General features: G+C 41.5%; 1 protein-coding gene across 1 annotated transcript in view; it reads left to right on the top strand.

Annotated features, from left to right (window-relative positions):
• LNX1 (ligand of numb-protein X 1) overlaps positions 1 to 23,318 on the top strand; it is a 127,904-nt gene that overhangs the window by 81,516 nt on the left and 23,070 nt on the right. Inside the window, exons 5-6 of the mRNA XM_003415880.4 lie at positions 1,023 to 1,394; positions 20,197 to 20,331. Of these exons, the coding sequence (XP_003415928.1) occupies positions 1,023 to 1,394; positions 20,197 to 20,331 (507 nt within the window). The remainder of the gene's footprint in view (positions 1 to 1,022; positions 1,395 to 20,196; positions 20,332 to 23,318) is intronic.

Consider the following 23,318-nt stretch of genomic DNA (forward strand, 5'->3'; position numbering starts at 1 on the left):
AGAATGTTGTTTCTCCTCCATGGGGCCTCTCTCCTCAAGTATACTGCGTGCAGTGTTGCTATGAAATTGTTTTCTTCCAGAGTGGTGCTACAGCCTCTGGGTGAGCCTGCTTAGCTGGAGTAATTAAAACCAGAAAGGCAATGCTGCTTCAGCTCTGCAGGTCGTTATTGAGGCACAAATGAGAGGAGCCAAGCCGAAGGATATTTGAATAGCATTATAAAGGGATACAGACCTTCAGTAAAAGCCAAAAACTTCCTTTCATGTCAGTTTGCTTGGAGCTGTTCAGGGATTTCTGTTGTTGAGGATATGGACAAAAGAGCTTGTAGACAACCGCTTTGAGACCCTACATACACATACATAAACACTCTCAAATATACACACACACACTGTCACATATGCACAACACACACCATATACAGACACACTCACATACACACACACACTCACATACACACACGTATGCTCTCACATATACACTCTCACACACACATACTCGTACACACATACTCAGCAGTGGTGATTGAAAGTTCCATTATGGATGAGCTGGGGAGAAAAAAATTGGTTGGAGATTTCTGGAAAGAAAATGCAGTTCAGTTTCATTTGAACAACAGCTTAATGTGATTATTTGACTGAGCTGAATGGGAAAATTTCTTTTTTTAACCTTTTTTTTTTTCTCAGCTAAAAAGTAAATTTGGCAGGCAACAGAAATGAAGGATAAATACTTTTGTAATTACCTACAAAATTACTGTGTAGATAATTTTGGGGGCCTGTGTAAGAACAAGGTTGAGGAAAGACAGTTTCTGCTTAAGAGACCTGAAAAAGTGGTAGAGGTCACACTCAGAGAAAAAGAGTTAAAACATTAGAAGGTGGGCAATTTTGGATACAGGATAACCAAACAGAGCAGAGCAATCTTTAAAAGAAGGGCCTGGGTTCTTTGGTGGGCCTGGGCCTTTCCGGAAGGATTGTGGCAGATGGGGCTGACTGCATAATTGCTCCAGATTCTAAGATCCACTGTCCCCCAGGTCAACGGGATGGACATCAGCAAAGTACCTCACAACTACGCCTTGCGCCTCCTGCGGCAGCCCTGCCAGGTGCTACGGCTCACAGTGCTTCGGGAGCAAAAATTCCGAAGCAGGAACAACGGACTGGCACTGGACTCCTATGGCTTCCAGGATGACAGTTTCCATGTGATTCTCAACAAAAGCAGCCCTGAGGAGCAGCTGGGAATAAAGCTGGTGCGCAAGGTGGATGAGCCTGGGGTGTTCATTTTCAACGTGCTGGATGGTGGCATGGCGGACCGACATGGCCAGCTGGAGGAGAACGATCGTGTGTTAGCCATCAATGGACATGACCTTCGATATGGCAGCCCAGAAAGTGCAGCTCATCTGATTCAGGTGGGTTACAGATCATTCCTAGGTCCCAGTCAGAAACTCTCATCATGAGCTAAAATGCTCACCACCCTGATGCACCCACCTGTTACTCCCACATTTAACACTCCATGCCTTCCTTTCAAAGAGTCAAGGTGGAAAGGCCAGAGTTTTCAAAGCTTCTGCCCGGGTAAGAATATTACTCAAGTAAAAGATGTGTCTCATGGTCACGGACATTCTCTAGGTGTTGTCAGCCATCCAGTCTGACAGCACATAAAGGCACTGGGTTATGAGCTGCAGTCTCACAAGGTTAAGGTCACTCAAGGTCAGCAGAGTTGTATAATCCCCCCACCCAGTACATAAACCCCACTGCAGGGTTCATGATGATAACATTCTGGTCATATCCAAGACATCCACCCAAGACATCCAGTAGTCCTAAATCCCGTAAGAAGCTATGCTGTGCTCCCTCCCAAGATCCTATAGACAGAGACCCCTATAGAATTGGCTAAAGCTAAGACCCTGGCCTCCATAGCTAAGTCTAGACCCCTTGAAAAGTCCATGGAAACTCTAGTTGAACCTAAGAGGAAGCTTACTTATTAGCAAGGGATATAAATTATTGATCATTTAGATACAACAGCCTGACACTGATTCAAACTGACCTCTTTCCTGAGCAGTGTGGTGTCACCAAGGCCCAGAATGCATCTTAATGACTTTGACTGGGTTACCATGACATTTCTTAATGTTTATGGACTTTCCAGCTTTATTCTCAGAGGGAAAGACTTTATTCTGGGGTCCTGGATTTTAACTCATTTATTCACTTTATTAAGAAAACACATAGTAAGTTTCTGCTGTGTGCCTGACCCTGGATTAGGTACAGAGAACAAAAAGATGGCAACTACTTCATTTGCTCTCCAAAAAAAGCCCACAATCTAAAAGGAGACATGGCCTTGTTTGTAAATAACTTACCGTACGGTATTATAACACTATAATGCAGATCTTCAGTACAGTGCTGGTGCAGAAGAAAAAGAGATTTTTGCTTGGCTGGGTCTAGGAATGCTTCACAGAAGAGGAAGAACTTTCACTGGGGCTTTGAGGAATCGGTAGAAGTTCTCTAGGACAAGGCAAGGAGAGTCATTCTAAAGAGACAGAACGCAAAGCCACAAAGGCCTATTAAGGGAATGGTTAATACTTGATGCATGGGGTGAATATAAAAAAGTAGTTAGAGAGAGGCAAGAGTGGTGGGCAATGTCCAGGCTATGCAGAATATGGTGAGCCATGATCAGGAGCTCAAAGGCCACAAGGCGTCATTGGAAGGGTTTGGGAAAGGAATTGACATGATCTTCTAGAATATCTCTCTGCAGGCGTGTTCTTCCCTTCTGGTTTTCTGTTTCCAAGTCTTTGTACATGTCATTATAATACTTCTCTTTGTCTCATAGGAGAGAGTCAACATTAGAGACCTTCAGAAGCAGGCCACAATTATCCAGGCTCACAATGTCAGCTTCTATTTAGTGACTGAAGTATTATTACTTCAAAAGTAGATAGTGAAAATTGTACATGTGAAAAATGTTGAGTTGGCAAATGTTATCTGTATTTTTAAAACAATAAGGAATACTTGTATTAAAAAAAAAAAGAATAGACAGTCAGCAATATTAATTGACTGAACCCTGTACCAAGCTCTGTAGAATGTAACAAGCAGAAGACAGAGCCTCCCCTCAAGGACCTGATCATCCAAGTACAAAGAAGTCTTCCTAAACTTGGGTTCCGATCATGGAGTTCTTTCAGGTGTTAGCAACTCTTTTCTCCTTCTTGTGTGTAGTATCATATCTCTCCTTAAAGGAAGACCAAGTGGTGGATGGTATTATTGCTACTTTAGATGTGGGCAGACTGAGGCACAGGGTGCAAGGGGACTTGATCCATCAAGGCAGGAAATACATGTGGCGCTTTGACTCTTGAGTTGTGGCTCTTGGTGGTGTCTCAGTTCTGAGGGACACCTGTGGAGCAGGTGCAGAATAAAACCAGAATTACCAGAGGCATTTCTCTTTTGGAGTTTATGTCATCTATTCCCAAATTCACATGACCAGCCCCAACTTTCCTGAACACCACAGTTATATAATCTACTTGGTATCCTTACATGAATGTCTAAAAGACATCTCAAACTTAATGTCCAAAATGAGCATTTGACTTCTCCTCACTCCACCCCTTGACAAGCCTGCTCCTCCCTCAGTCTTTCCCAGCCTCTAGAAATGGCACCAAATTTTACCCAGTTACTTGTACCAAAAACAGTCTTTACTGTCTTCAGCACCCCCCACCCCTATCCATTTCTCACCACTTCCTTGGAGCCCATCAACGAGGCCACCATCATCTTTGGTCTGGGCTGCTGCAAGAGCCACTGACTTCTTTGCTTCCACTCCATCCTCTACCTTTGGTTGTCCACACAGCAGTTAGAACGACCGTTTTACAAGGTCACGCCCTTGCACTTAGCCCTCTGGTGTTTCTCAAGATGCAGATTAAAATTGCAAATCCTTACTATGGCCTGCGGAACTATTCATAGTCTGGCCTTTGGTTGTCTCTCCACCTACTTAAGAAAAGGGAAGAATTTCTAGTATTCTCTTTCTTGCTTAACCAGCTCAGTCACATTGCCTCTTGCTATGCAAGGACTCAAATACTTCAAGCATACTTCCACAACAGGGCCAACATTTTGCTTTCATTCTGCCTGGAAGAATCTTCTCCCAAATATCTGAACTACTCATTCCCACGCTTCATTCAGGTTTCTCGTCAAATGTCACCTCTTGGGAACACCTTCACTGACTTGTTGTTGTTGTTGTTAGGTGCTCTCAAGTTGGTTCCAACTTATAGTGACCCTGTGTACAACAGAACAAAACACTGCCCGGTCCTACACCATCCTTGCAGTCATTGTTATGCTTGGGCCCATTGTTGCAACCTCTGTGTCAATCCATCTCCTTGAGAGTCTTCCTCTTTTTCACTGACCCTCTACTTTACCAAGCGTGATGTCCTTTTCGAGGGACTGGTCCCTTCTGATAACATGTCCAAAGGTATGGTGAAAGGATACAACCCTGACGCACACCTTTCCTGATTTTAAACCACGCAGTATCCCCTTGTTCTATTTGAATGACTGCCTCTTAATCTATGTACAGGTTACTCATGAGCACAATTAAGTGTTCTGGAATTCCCATTCTTCGAAATGTTATCTATAATTTGTTATGATCCACACAGTCGAATGCCTTTGCATAGTCAATTAAAGACAGGTAAACATCTTTATGGTATTCTCTGCTTTCAGCCAGGAGCCATCTGACATCGGCATTGATATCCCTTGTTCCACATCATTTTCTGAATCCAGCTTGAATTTCTGGCAGTTCCCTGTCGATATACTGCTGCAGCCACTTTTGAATGATCTTCAGCAAAATTTTACTTCTGTGTGATATTAATGATAGTGTTCAATAATTTTCTCATTCGGTTGGATCCCCTTCCTTGGGAATAGGCATAAATATGGATCTTTTCCAGTCGGCTGGCTAGGTAGCTGTCTTCTAGATTTCTTGACATAGACGAGTGAGCACTTCAGCGCTGCATCCATTTGTTGAAACATCTCAATTGGTGTTCTATCAATTCCTGGAGCCTTGTTTTTTACCGCTGCCTTCAGTGCAGCTTGGGCTTCTTCCTTCATTACCATCGATCGGTTCCAGATCATATGCTACCTCTTGAAATGGTTGAACATCGACTAATTCTTTTTGGTGTAGTGACTCTGTGTATTCCTTCCATTTTCTTTTGATGCTTCCCATGTAGTTTAATATTTTCCCCGTAGAATCCTTTAATTTTTTTCTCCAGTTCTTTTGGCTTGAGAAATGCGGAGCGTGTTCTTCCCTTCTGGTTTTCTGTTTCCAAGTCTTTGTACATGTCATTATAATACTTCTCTTTGTCTTCTGGAGCTGCCCTTTGAAATCTTCTGTTCAGCTCCTTTACTTCATCATTTCTTCCTTTTGCTTTAGCTACCTGACATTCAAGATCAAGTTTCAGAGTCTCTTCTGACATCCATTTTAGTCTTTTCTTTCCTTCTTGTCTTTTTAATAACCTCTTGCTTTCTTCAAGCATGATATCCTTGATGTCATTCCACAACTTGTCTGGTCTTTGGTCATTAGTGTTCAATGCATCAAATCTATTCTTGAGACGGTCTCTAAATTCAGGTGGGATACACTCAGGATCATACTTTGGCTCTTATGGACTTGTTCTAATGTTCTTCAGTTTCAACTTGAACTTGCAAACGAGAGTAATTGATGGTCTGTTCCACAGTCGGCCCCTGGCCTTGTTATGACTGATGATGTTGAGCTTTTCCATGGTCTCTTTCCACAGATGTAGTCTATTTGATTCCTGTGTATTCCATCTGGTGAGGTCCACGTGTATAGTCTCTGTTTGTGTTGTTAAAAAAAGGTATTTGTAATGAAGAAGTCGTTGGTCTTGCAAAATTCTATCATTTGATCTCCAGCATCATTTCTATTACCAAGGCCATATTTTCTAACTTCTGATACTTTTTCTTTGTTTCCAACTTTCGAATTCCAATCATCAGTAATTATCATTGCATCCTGATCACATATTTGATCAATTTCAGTTTGTAGACGTTGGTAAAAATATTCAATTTCTTCATCTTTGGCTTTAGTGATTGGTGTGTAAATTTGAATAATAGTCGTATTAACTGGATTCCTTGCAGGTATATGGATACTATCCTATATCCGGAGATTTTGAAATGTTCTTTTTGACGATGAATGCAGCTCCATTCCTCTTCATATTGTCATTCTCAGCATAGTAGACCATATGATTGTCCAATTCAAAATGGATGATACTAGTCCATTTCAGCTCACTAATGTATGGGATGTTTGTGCATTCTGTTTGGTTTTTGGCAATTTCCAATTTTCCTAGATTCATACTTTGTAAGTTCCGTGCTCCAATTATTAACGGATGTTTGCAGCTGTTTCTTCTCATTTTCTGTCATGCCACAGCAGCAAATGTAGGTCCCCAAAGCTTTACTCCATCCATGTCATTAAGGTTGACTCTACTTTGAGGAGGCAGCTCTTCCGCAGTCGTCTTTTGAATGCCTTCCAACCTGAGAGGGGCTCATCTTCTGACACTGTATCAGACAATGTTCCGCTGCTATTCATAAGGTTTTCACTGGATAATTCTTTTCGGAAGTAGATTAGTGGGTCCTTCTTCGTAGCCTTAGTCTGGAAGCTCAGCTGAAACCTGTCCTCCATGGGCTGGTATTTAAATACTGGTGGCATAGCTTCCAGCATCACAGCAACACACAAGCCCCTACAGTAGGACAGACTTACAGATGAGTATCAGACAAACTGACTAAAAAAAAAAATTTTTTTTTTTTTAATGATGACCCTACCTAAAATAGCACTGCCACCACCCCCAACACACACACACACACACACACACACACACACTATATTCTCTAATCTGCTTTTTTTTTAACCTACTAAATAGGTAATTACTCGCTGGCAGTCTAGTTTAGTGTAGTACAGTACAGTATTGTATCCCGAGCACTAAAAACAATACCTGGCAATAGGAGGCACTCCATAAATATTTGTTGAATGAATAAATGGAGTCAAAATTTTAAAATGTAAATATGTATAAGATATATGCAAAAAGATGTTTCACACATTAATTCCAGTCAAATCATTTACCAGAGAGCAAGCACCAAATCTATTTTTACATCCTATTTGTCTCCAAGATATTATCTCTACTTTTTGTCCCCTTGAATTTGTTCAGTACGTATTAGTTGAACACCTTTTATATGCCAACAGGTATGCAGTACAACAGTAAATAAAACTGATACAGTCCCTGGCCTCGTAGAGCTTGGAATGTACCCCTTTCTCTGATTTAAATATAATTAAGCCAGCCTTAAGCATGTGATTCCAGCCTAAATGTGCCAGTGGGTGAGAACAAAAAATAGACCGTGCCTAAAGGGGCGCACCAGCCCTGGGGCAGGGACTGGAAGACAGGAGGGAACAGGAAAGCTGTTAATAGGGAAGCCAGTGTTGAGTGTTGACATATTGTGGGATTGTTAACCAAGGTCATAGAACAGTGTGTGTACTGTTTGATGAGAAACTAGTTTGTTCTGTAAAGCTTCATCTAAAGTACAATTAAAAAAAAAAATAGACCATGTATATGAAAACACTGGAGTCCCTGGATGGTGCCTACAGGTTGGGTTAACACACCCAGCTTCTAACCATAAGGTTGGAGGTTCAAGTCCACACAGAGCAGCCCCAGAAGACAGGCTTGGCAATCTATTTCTGAAAAATCAGCCATTGAGAACCCTATGGAGTACAGTTCTATGCTGACACACATGGGGTGACCACGAATGGGAATCAACTCGATGGTCACTGGTGTTTTTATGAAAACATTAACAAGGTGAAAATGAATTCCATTTTTTTTCTTCATGAAGAAGCTGTATGCTGTGCATATTTTTTCTGTTTCAAAAACTAGATTTTAGGTGCTCATCAGTGTGTGTGTTGCTACACTTTTCCACTCCCTCTGCAGGTCAGTCATCAAAACTCGCATTCTAGAGATCATCTATGCCAACTATACTTCACAGCGGGCCAAAGAAAAGCACTCCCTTACTCATGTCAGTTTGCTAAATCTTGATTATATGTGGCATTTTCTCTTTGTAGATTAATGACAGAAGAGCAAAAAATTTTTTTCCCTGAGCAAGTTAATTTATGAAATAAAATCTTGCCCAACGGTGGGATTTCCTAAAAGATTCTTCTGCTTACTAAACAAAGCCAGTGTGCTTTATAAGCAGGAAAAACCTTAAAAAAAAAAAAAACCCTAGGGCAAAGCTAGTTGGAAAAGAAATGGAAGAAATAAAATGCTGGAAAAATGCAGCTAAGCAAGCTCTTGTGTTTTTCAAGAGTGGATTTTATTTATGTGATACTTGTAACAGACACCAGGCTGAGGGGGGATTAAACTAAATACCCTTCAAAGGTTGAGACTCAAATTTCCAACCAATCCTTGGCCACGTTGCCTTGGTTTGTGTACGCCATGAATCACATTTTCTTTACCAAGAAATTCCCAGACAACATGTCCTTTTGGTCGTGTTTTCTCCCACAGTACCACACATTCTGTTTTTTTCTACGTTGTTTCGGGGAAGAGTTATTACAGAGAAGCCACAACTGTTTTGAATTTGACCAACTTTACACATGTTGGGCCTTAGCCTAGCTTAGTCAGCAGCAGCCTGGGTTTGCTAGACCCCAGCATTGGACCTACTGAGAGTCAGGCCTCTCTGAGAAGAAAAACCCTAAGGAGACAGAAACCTCCAATACAATATGGGCAATTGATTTACTTAGCAACTTCTTGTTCTTAGCTGCCATTGAGTTGGCCATGGCGATCCCAAGCACAACAAATGCTGCCTGGTCTGCACTGTCTTCATGATTGTTGGTATGTTTTAGTCTGTTGTCGTGGCCACCATGTATTTCGAGTGCCTTTCAATCTAGGGGGCTCATCTTCCAGCAGTATATCAGACAGTATTCTGTTGTGATCCATAAGGTTTTCACTGGCTAATTTTTGGAAGCAGGTCACCAGGCTTTTCTTCCCAGTCTTAGTCTGGAAGCTGCGCTGAAACCTGTCCGCCGTGGGTGACCCTGCTGGTATTCGAAATACCGGTGGCATAGCTTCCAGTATCATAGCAACATGCAAGCCACTAGAGTATGACAAACTGACAGATGAATAGTGAATTTGGCAACTTAGTACAACTTTATTTTTCTCCATTGCCAGTTTCCCAGGTTTGATGAGCACCATGTTTGGAATAACTATTAAAGAGACAGCCTTGAGAAACTGGTTGTCATTCCTCAAATAATAAAACGAGGAAATATGGACCAAAAATATGGACCCTAGAAAAAAAATCTCAACTTCCCTAGCCTTGGAAAGTCAGCCTATATCCACCCAATAATCAAGCTAAGAATTATTTATTCTGATAATTATATCTATTTTGAGAAGCTCTCATCTATCTGCATTTCTGAATCAGTGAGTTCACATTTACCTAGGAGTTCTAATATATACGATTAATAAATGAAGAAAGTAATTATGGATTTCAAATTTGAGTACCCCTTTTGTGCCTTTTTTTCCCACACAACTCCCAGACTTGTGCCAAAGCTGTAAAAATTCAAAGCCGTTTGTACAGGTGGTGATAAGAGGAATTTTCATTAATACTGACAGATATGTAAATTTTTTTCTGTCATGAATTAATACTTAAATGAGAAGTTATTTCATCAAAGAACAACTGACAACCAGGCTCTTCAGACAATTAAAAAGAATGTGACAGGGCCTTTGACAGAGCCAGAAAACACTACTCCAATCGCCTACATTGGCTCTAAATATGTGATTCTGCTGCCTATCTGCAGAAAAAACAGAAAGTTTGTGGCAATTTACGCATTCAAGTCTTCTGGAGCATTAAGGATCTCAGGTGAAATAAGACCTGATAGATCTGTGTGTTTTTTTATGAATAGGCACAGCTAATACAGAATCTAATGCCTATTTAATAAATTATCTTATCATGCTATTGTAGTAAACTAAATGCACGTAGACGAAACTATACACAGATTTTTTTTTTTAGTTCTCACTTTTATATATTACCAGTTGCCATTGAGTTGACTTTGACTCATGGTGACCCCATTTGTGCCAGAGTAGAACTGTGCTCCATGGGGTTTTCAGTGGCTGATTTTTCCAAAGTAGATTGCCAGGCCTTTCTCCTGAGGTGCCTCAGGGTAGACTCAAACCCCCCACCTTTCAGTTAGCAACCAAGTCCATTAACCATTTGCACCACCCAGGGATTCCCAGTTTTATGCGGGCCCCCATATTTCAAGCATTCGTGGTAAAGTATGCTTTGGTGTGCTGTGTAGTTTGTCAACTTAGAATTTTATAAGAGCGAATCCCATGCACAGCTGTTGTTGTTAGTTGCTGTCAAGTCGATTCCACCTCATGGAGACCCCAAGTGAGCAGGGTAGAACTGTTCCATAGGGTTTTCTTGGCTGTAATCTTTATGGAATCATATCACCATGCCTGTCTTCTGAGGCACCTCTAGGTAGGTTCAAAAAACACCAACCTTTCAGCTAGTAGTGGAGCATTTAACTATTTGCACCACCCAGGGACCCTACGGAAACGCTGGTGGTATAGTGGTTAAGTGCTACAGCTGCTAACCAAAAGGTCAGCAGTTCGTAATCCATCAGGCGCTCCTTGGAAAGTCTATGAGACAGTTCTACTCTGTCCTATAGGGTCACTATGAGTCGGAATCGACTCGATGGCAACAGGTTTGGTTTTTGGCGGGGATAGGGACCCTACACACTGGAAATACCAGGAGCTCATGAAACTTCGCTATCCTTTCTGCAGCCCACATATCCCCCAATGCACATTTTTACCCTGAGATAGAATAAATTACGAGAGTAACTTCTAGATACCATAAAAGAAATGGTGTTTGACGCAAAGCAGTTGAGTCATCCTGCTAACTTAGTAATCAGCAGATTTAGGTGCTCAAGAACTAAATTCTTATTTTGACCTTGTCACTGACATATGTATGATCCTATATAAGTCACCATTGTTATCATCAGTAATTTTTTAACACTTCGGAGTTGTGTGCCTCTGGGAACATATGGATGAACATACAGCAATAATCTAGTGGGAGAAATAGGCCAAATAGACAAAATTACCACCACACATCTTCTTTCCTGTCCTGGAGAGATAACCTGGACTAACTAAAAGTGCTAAGGTCCTGTTCACCACTCTTCACCAGAGCCCTCTTATTTTCCGTTTTCCTTGGTCAGATTCTGAGCACTTAGCTCTCTAAATGGGCTACTACTTCTCTAGCAGAAGACATTCACAAATTCTTTTTATAACGTACTAGGCAACACGCTAGATGCTAATGTTACCGTACCATAACTGTTGCCGTTGAGTTGGTTCCAACTTATGGCAACCCCATGTGTTACAGAGTAGAATTGCTCCATAAGGTTTTCTTGGCTGTAATATTTATGGAGGCAGATCGCCAGGCCATTCTTCTGCCATGCTGCTGGATGGGTTTAAACTGCCAACGTTTAGGCTAGCAGTCGAGCACATACCAATTGTGGCACCCAGGGGCCTTGCTAAGGTTACAGTGGTGAACAAATAGACACACACGGGGCTCATTTTATAGGGAATATCACCTTACAATGCAACATTAGCTCATTTTGGAGTTATGTTTTTAGAGCTCTCAACTTTCTGCTCAACAGGAGGTATTTTTTCCTGGAAGTTCTTTTGATCATTGGAAGGAGAGTAAAGGCAAAGGCTTTGTTTCGGTACCTCGTTGGGTAGCGTGTTGCCAAGTCTACAGGAATGACTGGCGACTTTGGTATTTTTTGGCGATATCATTTGGTAACTCTGTTCTGATGCTTCCAGTTGTTTGTGTTGCCACATAAGGTCTGTGTCCCATTACATGGTCTCAGAGCTAGATAACACTGCTGTCATTTGTTCTACAGTAGAAGCCTAGGAGCCTCCCTCTCATTCAGTTAACCAGTAATGAAGAAGATAGGCATCCATGGAGTTCCTGACTTCAGAGAGCACACAGACAACCATCTTTGCTCATACAAGATGGCAGAATCAATCTCCATCAATGAGGTCTTTGGATGCAGCCAGTCCTCAGTAAAAGACCCTACTCTGTGCTGATCAGATTAGATCTTGTCTTCTAGGTCCAATTCTGCAAACCTCTGCTGCCAAATTCACCAAATTTTTGCAGTGACTCGAAAACATATTAAGTATTTAGGAAACTAGGAATAATTAACCTGGAAAAGAGAAGAGCTAAAGGAGGATAAACAGAGTTGTTTTCAAACGGGATTATCACATGGAATTGACTTTGGATGTCTGACATCACTTCCATACCTGTGACTTTTTAATTTTATGGAACCAGGGCTCCACAGTTCCCCAGGGTCTTGTGAGTGCAAGATGGATGAACTGAGAACAGTACTTGAGCAGTTGCTGGAAGGGAGGATAAAGTGGGGCAACCCCAAAGAGGGTAGACAGAACCATCACTACAAGTATACATTGAAAATCAGTTAAAACCAGACTACCCCACTTTGTCATCCTTGGAAAAGAAATCAGTGGGAAAGGCAGATGCAGGATATATCGTTTTAAATAAACAGTCATTGAAGCCTCTGATATTACTGTATGGAACCATAGAGACAAACTCAATAAGCAGCTTATATCATTATAAACCCAAGCATAGCTTTCACCTGTCTCTGTAACAGAGGGCCCACACAGTCAAGCCTGGGTTTCATGTGGGTCTATACTACGCTATGAAGGGTGCTGCTTACGTGGTCTGCTTATTCTGACCAACACAATTTTGACAGCCAACTATCAGTCTGGGGTCTCTCTGTTCTAGCTCCATATACAATAATACCCTGAGGCAGGGTGGTCCTCTTTAACTTAAAACTTTGTTAAGCTAATGCAGGCAATAGAATGAATGAGCCCACATGAATTACATACCCAAACCCACCCACTGCCATCAAGTCGATTCTGACTCATGATGACCCTATTGGACAGAGTAGAACAGCCCCAGAGGGTTTCCAAGGCTGTGATCTTTATGGAAGCAGACCGCCACATCTTTCTCCCGGACAGCCGCTGGTAGGTTCAAACCACAGACATGTAGGTTAGCAGCTGAGCACTTTAACCACTGCGCCACTAGGGCTACTGAATTATATAGTTTACCGAATATTTTATTTAAGCATAGCATATATACCAAAAAAAAAAAAAAGTGGCACATGCTATCAAGCATTTGCTTTAACTCCAGTCCTTCCTTACGAATGAGTAAATGAAGGCTTTGGCTAGGAGAGGAGCTTGGTGTGAAGTTACAACAATGCCTGGCAACAGTAGGCACTCAATAAATATTTGTTGAATAAATCATAAAGCTGTAAATATGTATTAAATATATTTCACACACTAATTCCATCTCTTAGGGATTTATTATGAAATCATTTGCCAAAGAGCAAATACCAAACCTATTACATGCCATTTGTCCCCAAGATACAAGCACTTTGAAGTACAGATACTTACTTATCAGCTCTTTCTCTGCCTCTGGTTATTGCTGATCCTCTTGGCTACTACATGGAGCCCTGTAATGTGGGGGTGGTAGAAAAATCCTCTGCTCCAGCATACAACACTCCAAAATACTTCTCCTTGCTCTGTGTGAAGTACATCTTTCCTTGATTTCCATCTCTCTGCTCTGTGAAGTTGCTGGTCTGTGCTGCATCCTGATAATATGAGCAGTTCTTATCATCCATAAGAACTGCTTATATGGGAAGTCCCTGGGTAGCAAAATGGTTAAGTGCTCAGCTATTAACCACGGAAGTTGGAGGTTCAAGTCCACACAGAAGTACCTCAGAAGAAAGGCCTGGTAATATCCTTCTGAAGGATCACAGCCATTGAAAACCCTGTGGAGTGCAGTTCTACTCTGACACGCATGGGGCCACCATGAGTAGAATCAATTCCGTGGCAAGTGGTTTTTCTGTTATTCTTCATAGTGGAATTTGGAGGGCAAAGAGCTACTTCTTGGGTGAACACATCAGAGGACAACCTTCACCTTGTAAGAGGTCACACTGTAGCACTCCCAAGCTCCTCCCTCCTGCCATAAGCACTGGATTTGATTGTTTAAATATGGGCTGGCACAGTGGTTAGAAGCACAGGCTGGTAACCAAAAGGTCGGCAGTTCAAATCCACCAGCCACTCCTTGGAAACCCTATGAGGCAGTTCTGCTCTGTCCTATAGGGTTTCTATGAGTCGGAATCAACTGGATAGCGACAGGCTAAATATAAATAAGGCTGCTGGACTGTGGTTCCTTTCTTTGGCCTCTATTTACTCCCACCATATAAATACAGTAAAACCTGGGAAAGCCAGAACCTGTGTAAGGTGGAAACCTGTCAGAGAAGGAAAACTCAAATATTTTCCACTAATCAAGAGCAACAGAAAAGTGGTAAGACTGCACCCTGTCAAAGGCTGAAAACTTGCAAGACCCAGAAAAACAAGGCAGTCCCGTGGAGTTCTCACAGATTTCACTGTATTAATGATACTATTGAGTCAAATCTTGATAGAACAGAGCGAAATAGTCATTAAACAAAACAGAGCAAAAAAACAAGGCTTTCTCTGATAAATGCCACCCAGTTTTAATTCTCCGGTTTTCTCTTAACATTAGATTTTTCCTATTTCTTCAGCTAGAAGTAATTAGTCTCACCTCTGAAAACTCTCACTGTGTTGCCCATATCTCTTTCATGGCATCTACTCTGTCCCTAAAGTAGGCCAAGCTCTGTGAGGGCAGGACCCATGTCACTAAGGCCCCTTAGTGTAGTGCCTCGCTCAGAGCAGGCACATGTCTGCTATGGGGACAGAATGTTGTGTTGAGAGGCATGACAGCAAGCTGAGGTCCACAAGGGAGAATGTGGATGGAGTCAGCATCCCCTTTCCTTTACCTGCAGACAGAAGAGGGAGTTTCATGCTTCAGCCTTTGGGAGAAAAAGAACGTGGTACAGTAATCAGGCTATCCACGGTGTAACCAGTATGTACAGAAGTTGCCTAGGGACATTTAAGGGAGAGAGGAGAAGAAAGCCCGAAGTCAAAAGGATCTACCTCTAGCCATGTCTACTAAATGAGATAGTCACCATAGTTAAACCATCTTTTTGCCAAAATTTCATATCCTGTGGAAAAAAGTGGCTGTCTTACTGTCTTAATTATCTAGTGCTGCTGCTTTAACAGAAATATCACAAATGAATGGCTTTAACAAACAGAAATTTATTCTCTCACAGTCTAGGAGGCTAGAGGTCTGAATTCATGGCACCAGCTCTAGGGGAAGGCTTTCTCTTTTGGTTCTGGAGGAAGGTCCTTGTCGTTAATCTTCCCCTGATCTAGTGTCTTCTCAGTCCAGGGCCCCTGGGTCCAAAGGATGTGTTCTGGTCCTGGCACTACTTTCTTGGTGGTATGAGTCCCCCTGTCTCTCTGCTCGCTTCTGTCTTTTATATCGCAAAAGAGATTGACTTAAAACACAACCCAATCTTGTAGATTGAGTCCTGCCTCATTAACATAACTGCCTCTAATCCTGCCTTATTAACATCATAGAGGCAGGATTTACAACACATAGGAAAATCACTTCAGATGACAAAATGGAGGACAATCACACAATGCTGGGACTCACGGCCTAGCCAAGTTGACACATATTTGGAGGAGGCACAGTTCAATCCATAACACCTACCTCTCTCTTGCAGCAAACTCTTTCTTTGACTATTTGTCATTTAAATTGTAGGTCTGCTTTACCTATCTTCCTGGCACTTAGTATTATTGTTGTTGTGTGCCGTCGAGTCAATTCCAACTCATAATGGCCCTATAGGACAGAATAAAACTGCCCCAGAGGGTTTCCTAGGCTCTGATCTTTAAGACAGCAGATCTCCAAGTCTTTTGCCCCACAGAGCCACTCAATCCAATCCAACCCCACTGGCTTCGAGTCGATTACCAACTCATAGCGACCCTATAGGGCAGAGTAGAACTGCCCCATAGAGTTTCCAAGGAGCGCCTGGTGGGTTTGAACTGCTGACCTTTTGGTTAGCAGCCATAACTCTTAACCACTATGCCACCAGAGTTTCTCCCACAGAACCACTAGTGGATTTAAATCGCTGATCTTTCGTTTAGCAGCTGAGTGCTTAATTTTTGCACCACCAGGGCTCCTGAGCACATAGTATACGGGTGTGAAATAAAGAAAAAAACAAGTTTCTGCCATTCTCGCCTTCAGTCTTTCTTTGACTACCCCTCGCTCCTTTCCCACGCCCACACCATATTCACACCAGTGGAAGAAAAGACTCTGGTGCTGGGGGATGTTTCTACAGATTGAGTCCAGGGCTCATGAGAGATCCAGCCAAGGCAAACACATGAGCCCACTTTCCACCTTACGTTTTCAAACAGTAGGAAAGAAACACATCAAATAGAGTCTCTGTGTCAGCATTTTACAAGGTGGCTGGTAAGAACCACGGATTCAGCCTTGGAAAGAACTTAATTTCCGAGTAACTTGATACCAAAGTTATTACTGAGGTGCAGTTCCTGCCAGCATAACAATGTAATACCCAAGACAGCATTTGAAAATCCAGCGAGAAATTTGTGCTTGAAAATGTGAATTAAATAGTTCTTGCAGGCTGCTCTTTGGCACTTTGTATTTTATCTGGCAAGTTGACTCAATGGGCACGTCTAAAATTTTCTCAGTTCTTATGAAGTGCTTAGATCAGGTGTCTGCTCCTCATCCGAAATGAGCATGCAGGCCTAAAGGCAAACACACTGCTGAGATGTTTCAAAATATCGGAGTTTCCCCAAAGATGAAGGAAAGGAGCAAATCTGGGCTCAGCAATTGAAGTGCTGGCCTGAATGTTCACCACTTCTTATCTTTTAGTAGTTTTTGCTTCAGAGAGCTGTCAAAGATAACCTCATTAGGATAAGGGGGCTTGCAGTACAAAGAAAGAGACACAGTTATTACAAAATACTCTTCCAAGAGTTGAGTTTAGTTGGCTAATGCCATAGCTCTTCACATCAACTTTCTTAATTATTGCTTTTTTTTTTTTTTGGACTTGTTATTTTCGTTTTCTGGCTCAGGCTTTATATGCGATGAGAAACATGAGGAAATTCAAGATAGGCAAACAACCAAAGGAAGGATACAGAAGTGATGACTGGGCTTTATGTGAATGGAGGACTTGAACTTTCTCTTGGGGCTCTATTCTTTAGAATTTTCTAGATTTATGTGAAATGAATCAACTCAACTGGACCACTGTCCATTGTGATGCTACAGTAGACACTCTTGCTGAGCGTTGTTGTTACCTGCCATTGAGTTGGCCCTGGCTCATGGTGACCCCCTGCACAATGGGAACAGACAGTTGTGATCCATAGGGTTTTCACTGGTTGATTTTGGAAGTAGATAACCAGGCCTTTCTTCCTAGGCAGTGTTAGTCTGGAAGCTCCACTGACATCTGTTCAGCATCTTAGCAACACACAGATCTTCACTGATAGTTGAGCTATGGCCATGCCAAGGTGCATTGGCTAAAAATCAAACTAGGGTCTCCTGCATACAAAAACCAACCCATTGCTGTCGAGTTGATTCAGACTCACAACGGCCCTAAAGGACAGAGTAGAACTGCCCCCATAGGCTTTCCAAGGAGTGGCTGGTGGATTCAAACTGCCAGCCTTTTGGTTAGCAGCCAAGCTCTTAACCACTATGCCACCATGAAAGGAGGGAATTCTACGACTGAACCACCACTGCCCCCTACTGAACTTCACCTGTTGTCTTATTAAAAAAAAAAAAAAAATCATCTAATTTATAATGACCTAACTTATGGCCCCTGAGTTTCAAGCGGCCAGTGTTGGACAACCATGGGGACCTGATTTCACTAATGGAATTCTTATTACTTAAGGTTTTAAAAACCAGGTCCTTGTTTCTGAGAGTGAGAGTGAATTACATCCTCAGGGAAGGAAGAGGCAGAGAGGCAGGAAGCAAACATCTCAACTCCCATTGTCTGAGCTAGTGGAGGAGACCAGAGCCTTTCCATGACCTCCTTTTATGACCTGACTTTTTTTTTTTTTATAACATACCTGTGAAGGAAGGCAGGCCACTGTCCCTCTCTGCTGTGGTGGTGATTGGTCAAGGGACTGAATGAAGAGAAAGACTAATGGGAACTGTATATGTGTTCATTCTTATTTAAAACCTGACTCAAATCAATGTACTCTCCATTTTATTGCCTTACCGGAATCAGTCCTGTCTGGTTGATAATAGATTTTTTTTAATACACTCAAGTTTGGTTTAAAAGTAAGCTCTAGACATTAAGCACTTTAAAAAAGAAACCCAGAAGCACGTTTTTCTGCACAAACCAGTTACAAAGTTGAGAAGTGTTTCTAATTTGTTTGCTGTGTGATTCAGTTTTTCACTTTGTGAACCACATCAGAGAGACGTGGCACTTGTGTGTTGCTTGTGCGTGTTTTATTTCTTTTGATTCTACTTTGGTTGAGAAGACTGTAGGAAAAGATTTTCTGGCTTTCTTGCTCACTTGGTTACATTCTTATAAAGTTCTGATAGCCAGTTGCTCAGATAAGAAGTGACAAGGCAGAACTCTGGAAAGCATTAAAATTCTTTAAACCTAAGTCTAAGTCTTGAATACATTATTGAATTCTTTAATATCCTGATGGCTGACAGATTGACAGCTGCACATTTGGCATGCTTTTTTTTTTTTTTTTTAATTTTTCATTGCAGATTTATTTGGCAGTGTTCAGTAAATTTTGTAAACCTCCATCAAGTTTATTAATAAAGAGCCATTTTTTTAAAAAAATCCTTTATTCCAGTGTATTTGCACAACGCTGTGTAATCCAAGTTTATAGGTGATTTTTCCCAGATTACGTTTTCAGTTGGCACCTTCTTGACAATACAGGAGGAATACTTGTTTTACTAATCAAGAAGCTGTCTCCAATCCCTCTGTAGAAACGCCAACCAGCCTCACTGATGGTGCCTACATTTTTCATTCACTTAGTCATCCAGTAGGAATTTAATGAGAACTATTCTGTGCCATGCTGCTTTCCAGGTGCTGAGGATATACAAGTAAGGTCCCTGCCTGCAAGGAGCTCACCTTCTAGTGAGAGAGACACAATAACAAGTAAACAAACAAGAAAAAGCAATTCATACAGTGATAAGTGCTATGAAGAAGGTAAACAAGATGATGTGGTAATGATTTGGAGAGGAGATGCTTCTTTAGGTAGGGTGGCAAGAGGAAGCCAGTTTCCTGGAGCTGCATTGGAAGGACATTTCCAATAGAGAAAATGGCAAGTGCAAAGGTCCTGAGGCAGGGACAACCTGGGTATGTTCAAGGAAGGACAACAAGGCCCTTGTGAGCAAAGGGGAGAGAGGTAAAAGGCTAAATGGGAGAGGTGGGAAGGCCTTTGAAGGCCATGCTAAGGAGTTTGAACTTCATTCTTAGTACAGTGGAAAACCGCCAGATAGTTGAGAGCAGAAAAGTAACATGATCTGATACACATTTAAAAAAAAAAAAAAAAGATATTTTTTAGTTTCGTATTCAGAGAGTGAGCCTTCTGGCCTTGTCTTCCTTGGATTTCTCGTTTGGGTCTCATAACCCTCATTCAGTAAATAGAACACTGTTGTTTTTTTTTGTTTTTAATTCCTACCTGTGAGTCTTCAGTCTCAAGAGTTCTGTGATATTTAGTGACACAGAAAAAGTCCACTTCTAAAGATGAACATGTTTCTAAATTCATTAATTCTGCTGCCAGTAACCCCAACATTACTTTTAAAAACTTTTTACTGTAGTAAAATATATATAACAAAACAGTTGCCATTTCAGCCATTTTTACAGGTACAATTCAGTGTTAATGATCATGCCCCGCATCAAGACCATTTGGACTGGGCTACTACTTGACTCTGTACACACTATTCAATATGGAAGGGCCTTCAGACGTGATTTGTGTGCAGCAGAACCGTTAATTAAAAACAACTTAGCAATGGCTGACAATGTCTTTTCAAAGACTGTTCCATGAGTCAGCCCTTCCCCAGATTTTCCCATGGAGCAATGTTCACTACCTGGTTTAAGAAAAAAGGCACTACTTCTCCTGCTCTTGTCAAATGACAAAAATGAACACTGACATAAAAAAAAAATAGTAAGAACAATGTTTTTCCATTTAAAAGGAAGGTAAAAACAAGCTCACATCTTCCTGCTTGCTTCTGTATGCTGTGGATGGGAGCACCCACAGTGGCTAACACCTGTGTCTTATCACCCAGGCCAGTGAGAGGCGCGTCCACCTCGTCGTGTCCCGCCAGGTCCGACAGCAGAGCCCTGACATCTTCCAGGAAGCGGGCTGGAACAGCAACGGCAGCTGCTCCCCAGGGCCTGGGGAAAGGAGCCACACTCACAAGGTGAGGCTCTACCAGGGCCATGTCCACTGCTCCTGCAAGCAGCTGTTTATCAGGGAGGCTGCATACTTAAACATTTCTAAGTATCATCTCTGGACTTTGTCACTTAAAGAAACACTGTTTGACTTGTCTTATAAAACTAAAAGCTCAAAGTGTCATCTTTATGACCTGGTGAGATGACGGGTGTCTTCCATCCAGGCAGGAGAGAGGAGGGTGTGGGAGAGTTTTGAAATGTGATCTCATAGATTGTGTATGGAAACCTGATTTCTAGTCTAAACCAAATAGATGTCAGGCTTTCAAAGAATCGTTTTCCTTATGGGCTGTTTTCCATTCACTATGAAATGAAACAAGAGGTTTGCCTGGTCTCTGGTTTTGGAATATTAAGGTAATCATTCCCCTGCTATTGTTAATTTTTTTCTTTTTTTACAGACGTCTCAAAGTCAAATCTGTAGAGGGGCTGGGACTATCATTTAAACACGTGAAGCTCATGTAGTATTAGGGAGTGGTGAGGACTGGGCAAATCAGAGAGTACATGTCCTGGCTTATGGCATTCAAACCCAGTAAACACTGTGATCAAGCAGAATACATCTGTGGGCACAGTCCATGCTTCAGGCCACCAGTTTACTGCCTCTCTTTAAATGGGGTGACTCAGCCCAATTTCAACTTTTCTCTGTGGCTTCTGTTAAAAGTACTGCCTTAACCTTTCCGTTTGGATGGGTGTCTAAGCAACACAAACCTTGCTTGTCCAAACCAAGAGTCCTATAAAAAAAAAATTTTTTTTTTTTCTATACCCCTGGCTTAATAGCCTATTGTGATGGCAGTGACCTTCTGTCAGTCATTTCTTCTGGAGTCTGGTTTCATTACCTGACTCGTAGCTAGAAAACTCTTACAAGCAGCCCATTCTTCTTGCAATAGAAATGAGGGAATAGCTCCTTTCTTCTACAGCAGGATATGCTTTGGCTTGGAATAACTCATGAGTTGAGTTTTTGAGCAATGTATGCTGAAACAAGAATCCAAATTTTGTTTTTGGAATATCTCTGCCTTATACTCTGTTAATTACACAGCCTACAAGGCTACCCTCCCTCCCCATTCTCTATCCAGTCATGTCCCAAAAATCCATAAATTCTAGGTTTATTTACAATAAGTAATCAAGACAGATCCTGTACATCCTGCTAAAAATCCTATATAGAACCTGTACATTCTGCTAAAACATTTTATGGATAAGAACTAACTGATATATTTTTGCTAGTAAATGCTATTAGCACGTTTAAATTAAACTAATGGTATTTATTAGAGGAAAACTAGTTTATTCATTTAATAACTACTTAATTAATTCATCTTTAATTAACTATAATAATTAATTAAAAATGAGTCTTAATAACTAGAATAAATTAACTTCTAGTTAACTAAACTAATAATGAGGCCTCCAGTGGCACTGTGGTTTTATAATTCCTTCTGTCTAACCATCATGAGAGAAACTCTTGTGGCACATTGGTTAAGTGTTTGGCTGCTAACCAGATGTTGGCGGTTCAATCCCACCCAGCAGCTCTGCAGAAGAAAGCTCTGTTGACCTGCTCGGGTAAAGATTACAGCCTAGAAAACTCTGTGAGGCAATTCTGCTCTGTCACATGGGGTCACTATGAGTTGAAATTGACTCGACTGGACCCAGCAACGATAACCATCATGAATCACGGGAAGAGCAAGAAGAATCTAATCAAATTTTCCCTGCAACCCTCTGTCATATGACGGATTCCTAGAAAACTGATATAACAAAGTGGTCTAGTGGAAAACTGTAGTTATTTTCATTTTAATTTGTGGTTCTATCTGCCCTCTGAAATGCCCTCACCAGAAAAGAAACTAAGACATGCATGGCTCCTTGATGATTTAGTTTTTAATGTTTCTCCTAAGGTTTTGCTTTGTTTAGGAAACAGTGTAGCTTTTTAAAAGTAAGGGCTTAACTGATTGAAAGAAGTAAAGATTTGTGGGAGAGACAGTTTTTATGTTAGCCAGTTGAAAAGTAAGGGAATGATAAGCACCAAATTAAAGAGCCCTGGTTAAAGCACTCGTCTGCTAGCCAAAAGGTCAGTGGTTCGAACACACCAGCTGCTCTACAGGAGAAAAGATGTGGCGGTCTGCTTCCATAAAGATTTACAGCTTTGGAAACTTTATGGGGCAGTTCTACTCTGTCCTACAGAATTGACTCGATGGCACTGGGTTTGATGGTGAAAAGATTAAGTGCTCAGCTACTAATGGAAAGGTTGGCAGTTGAAACCCACCAAGAGGCTCCTTGGGAGAAAGACCTGGTGATCTGCTGCCATAAAGATTACAGCTAAGAAAACTCCATCACATGGAGTTGCTATGGGTTACAATCGATGCGATGGCACCCAAGAACAAGCACCAGATTTAGGAGCGAGATTCTTCTGAGGGAGAGGAAGGGAACGTGACTGTGGAGAAGTCACAGAGGAACTTCAGCCGTACTTACAGCATTCATTTCTGATGCTGGGTTTCAAGGTACATGGGTGGGTCTTTCTGTTTTTTCCTTATGCCTTTTTGCATGTCTAAAATGTTCTTTTTTAAAAAACAAAAATAAATGTGATAATGTAAATATTTGTTTTAGCTGAATGATAAGTATACAGGCGCCCGTGATAATTTTTAATAAGCTTGATCTCTGTCATAATAAGTTATGTTTTTAAACATTAGGGAACATTCTGAGCAGTCCGAAGTAGGGAATGGTGAGTGGGGAGAAAACATAGAAGGAAAAAAAAAAAAAAAACCTCTGTCATATTTAATTCTTTCCTTTCCCCAAAGTTAGGCAGCTATGGGTTCGAAGGTTTCCCAGGGAGACTTGAGTTGTTCCATTCCTAAGCTGTGTCTGTCTCTGGTGGGGAAAGCAATGCCCATCGGAGACACAGGATTTGTGGCATCCCAGTCATTCATATTGAGCCTCTAAGTGTCAACCAAACATCTCTGTGTTCAGTGGCGGGTATCTG

Source organism: Loxodonta africana, chromosome 5, assembly GCF_030014295.1.
Source record: "Loxodonta africana isolate mLoxAfr1 chromosome 5, mLoxAfr1.hap2, whole genome shotgun sequence".
NCBI classification, from domain to species: Eukaryota; Metazoa; Chordata; class Mammalia; order Proboscidea; family Elephantidae; genus Loxodonta; species Loxodonta africana.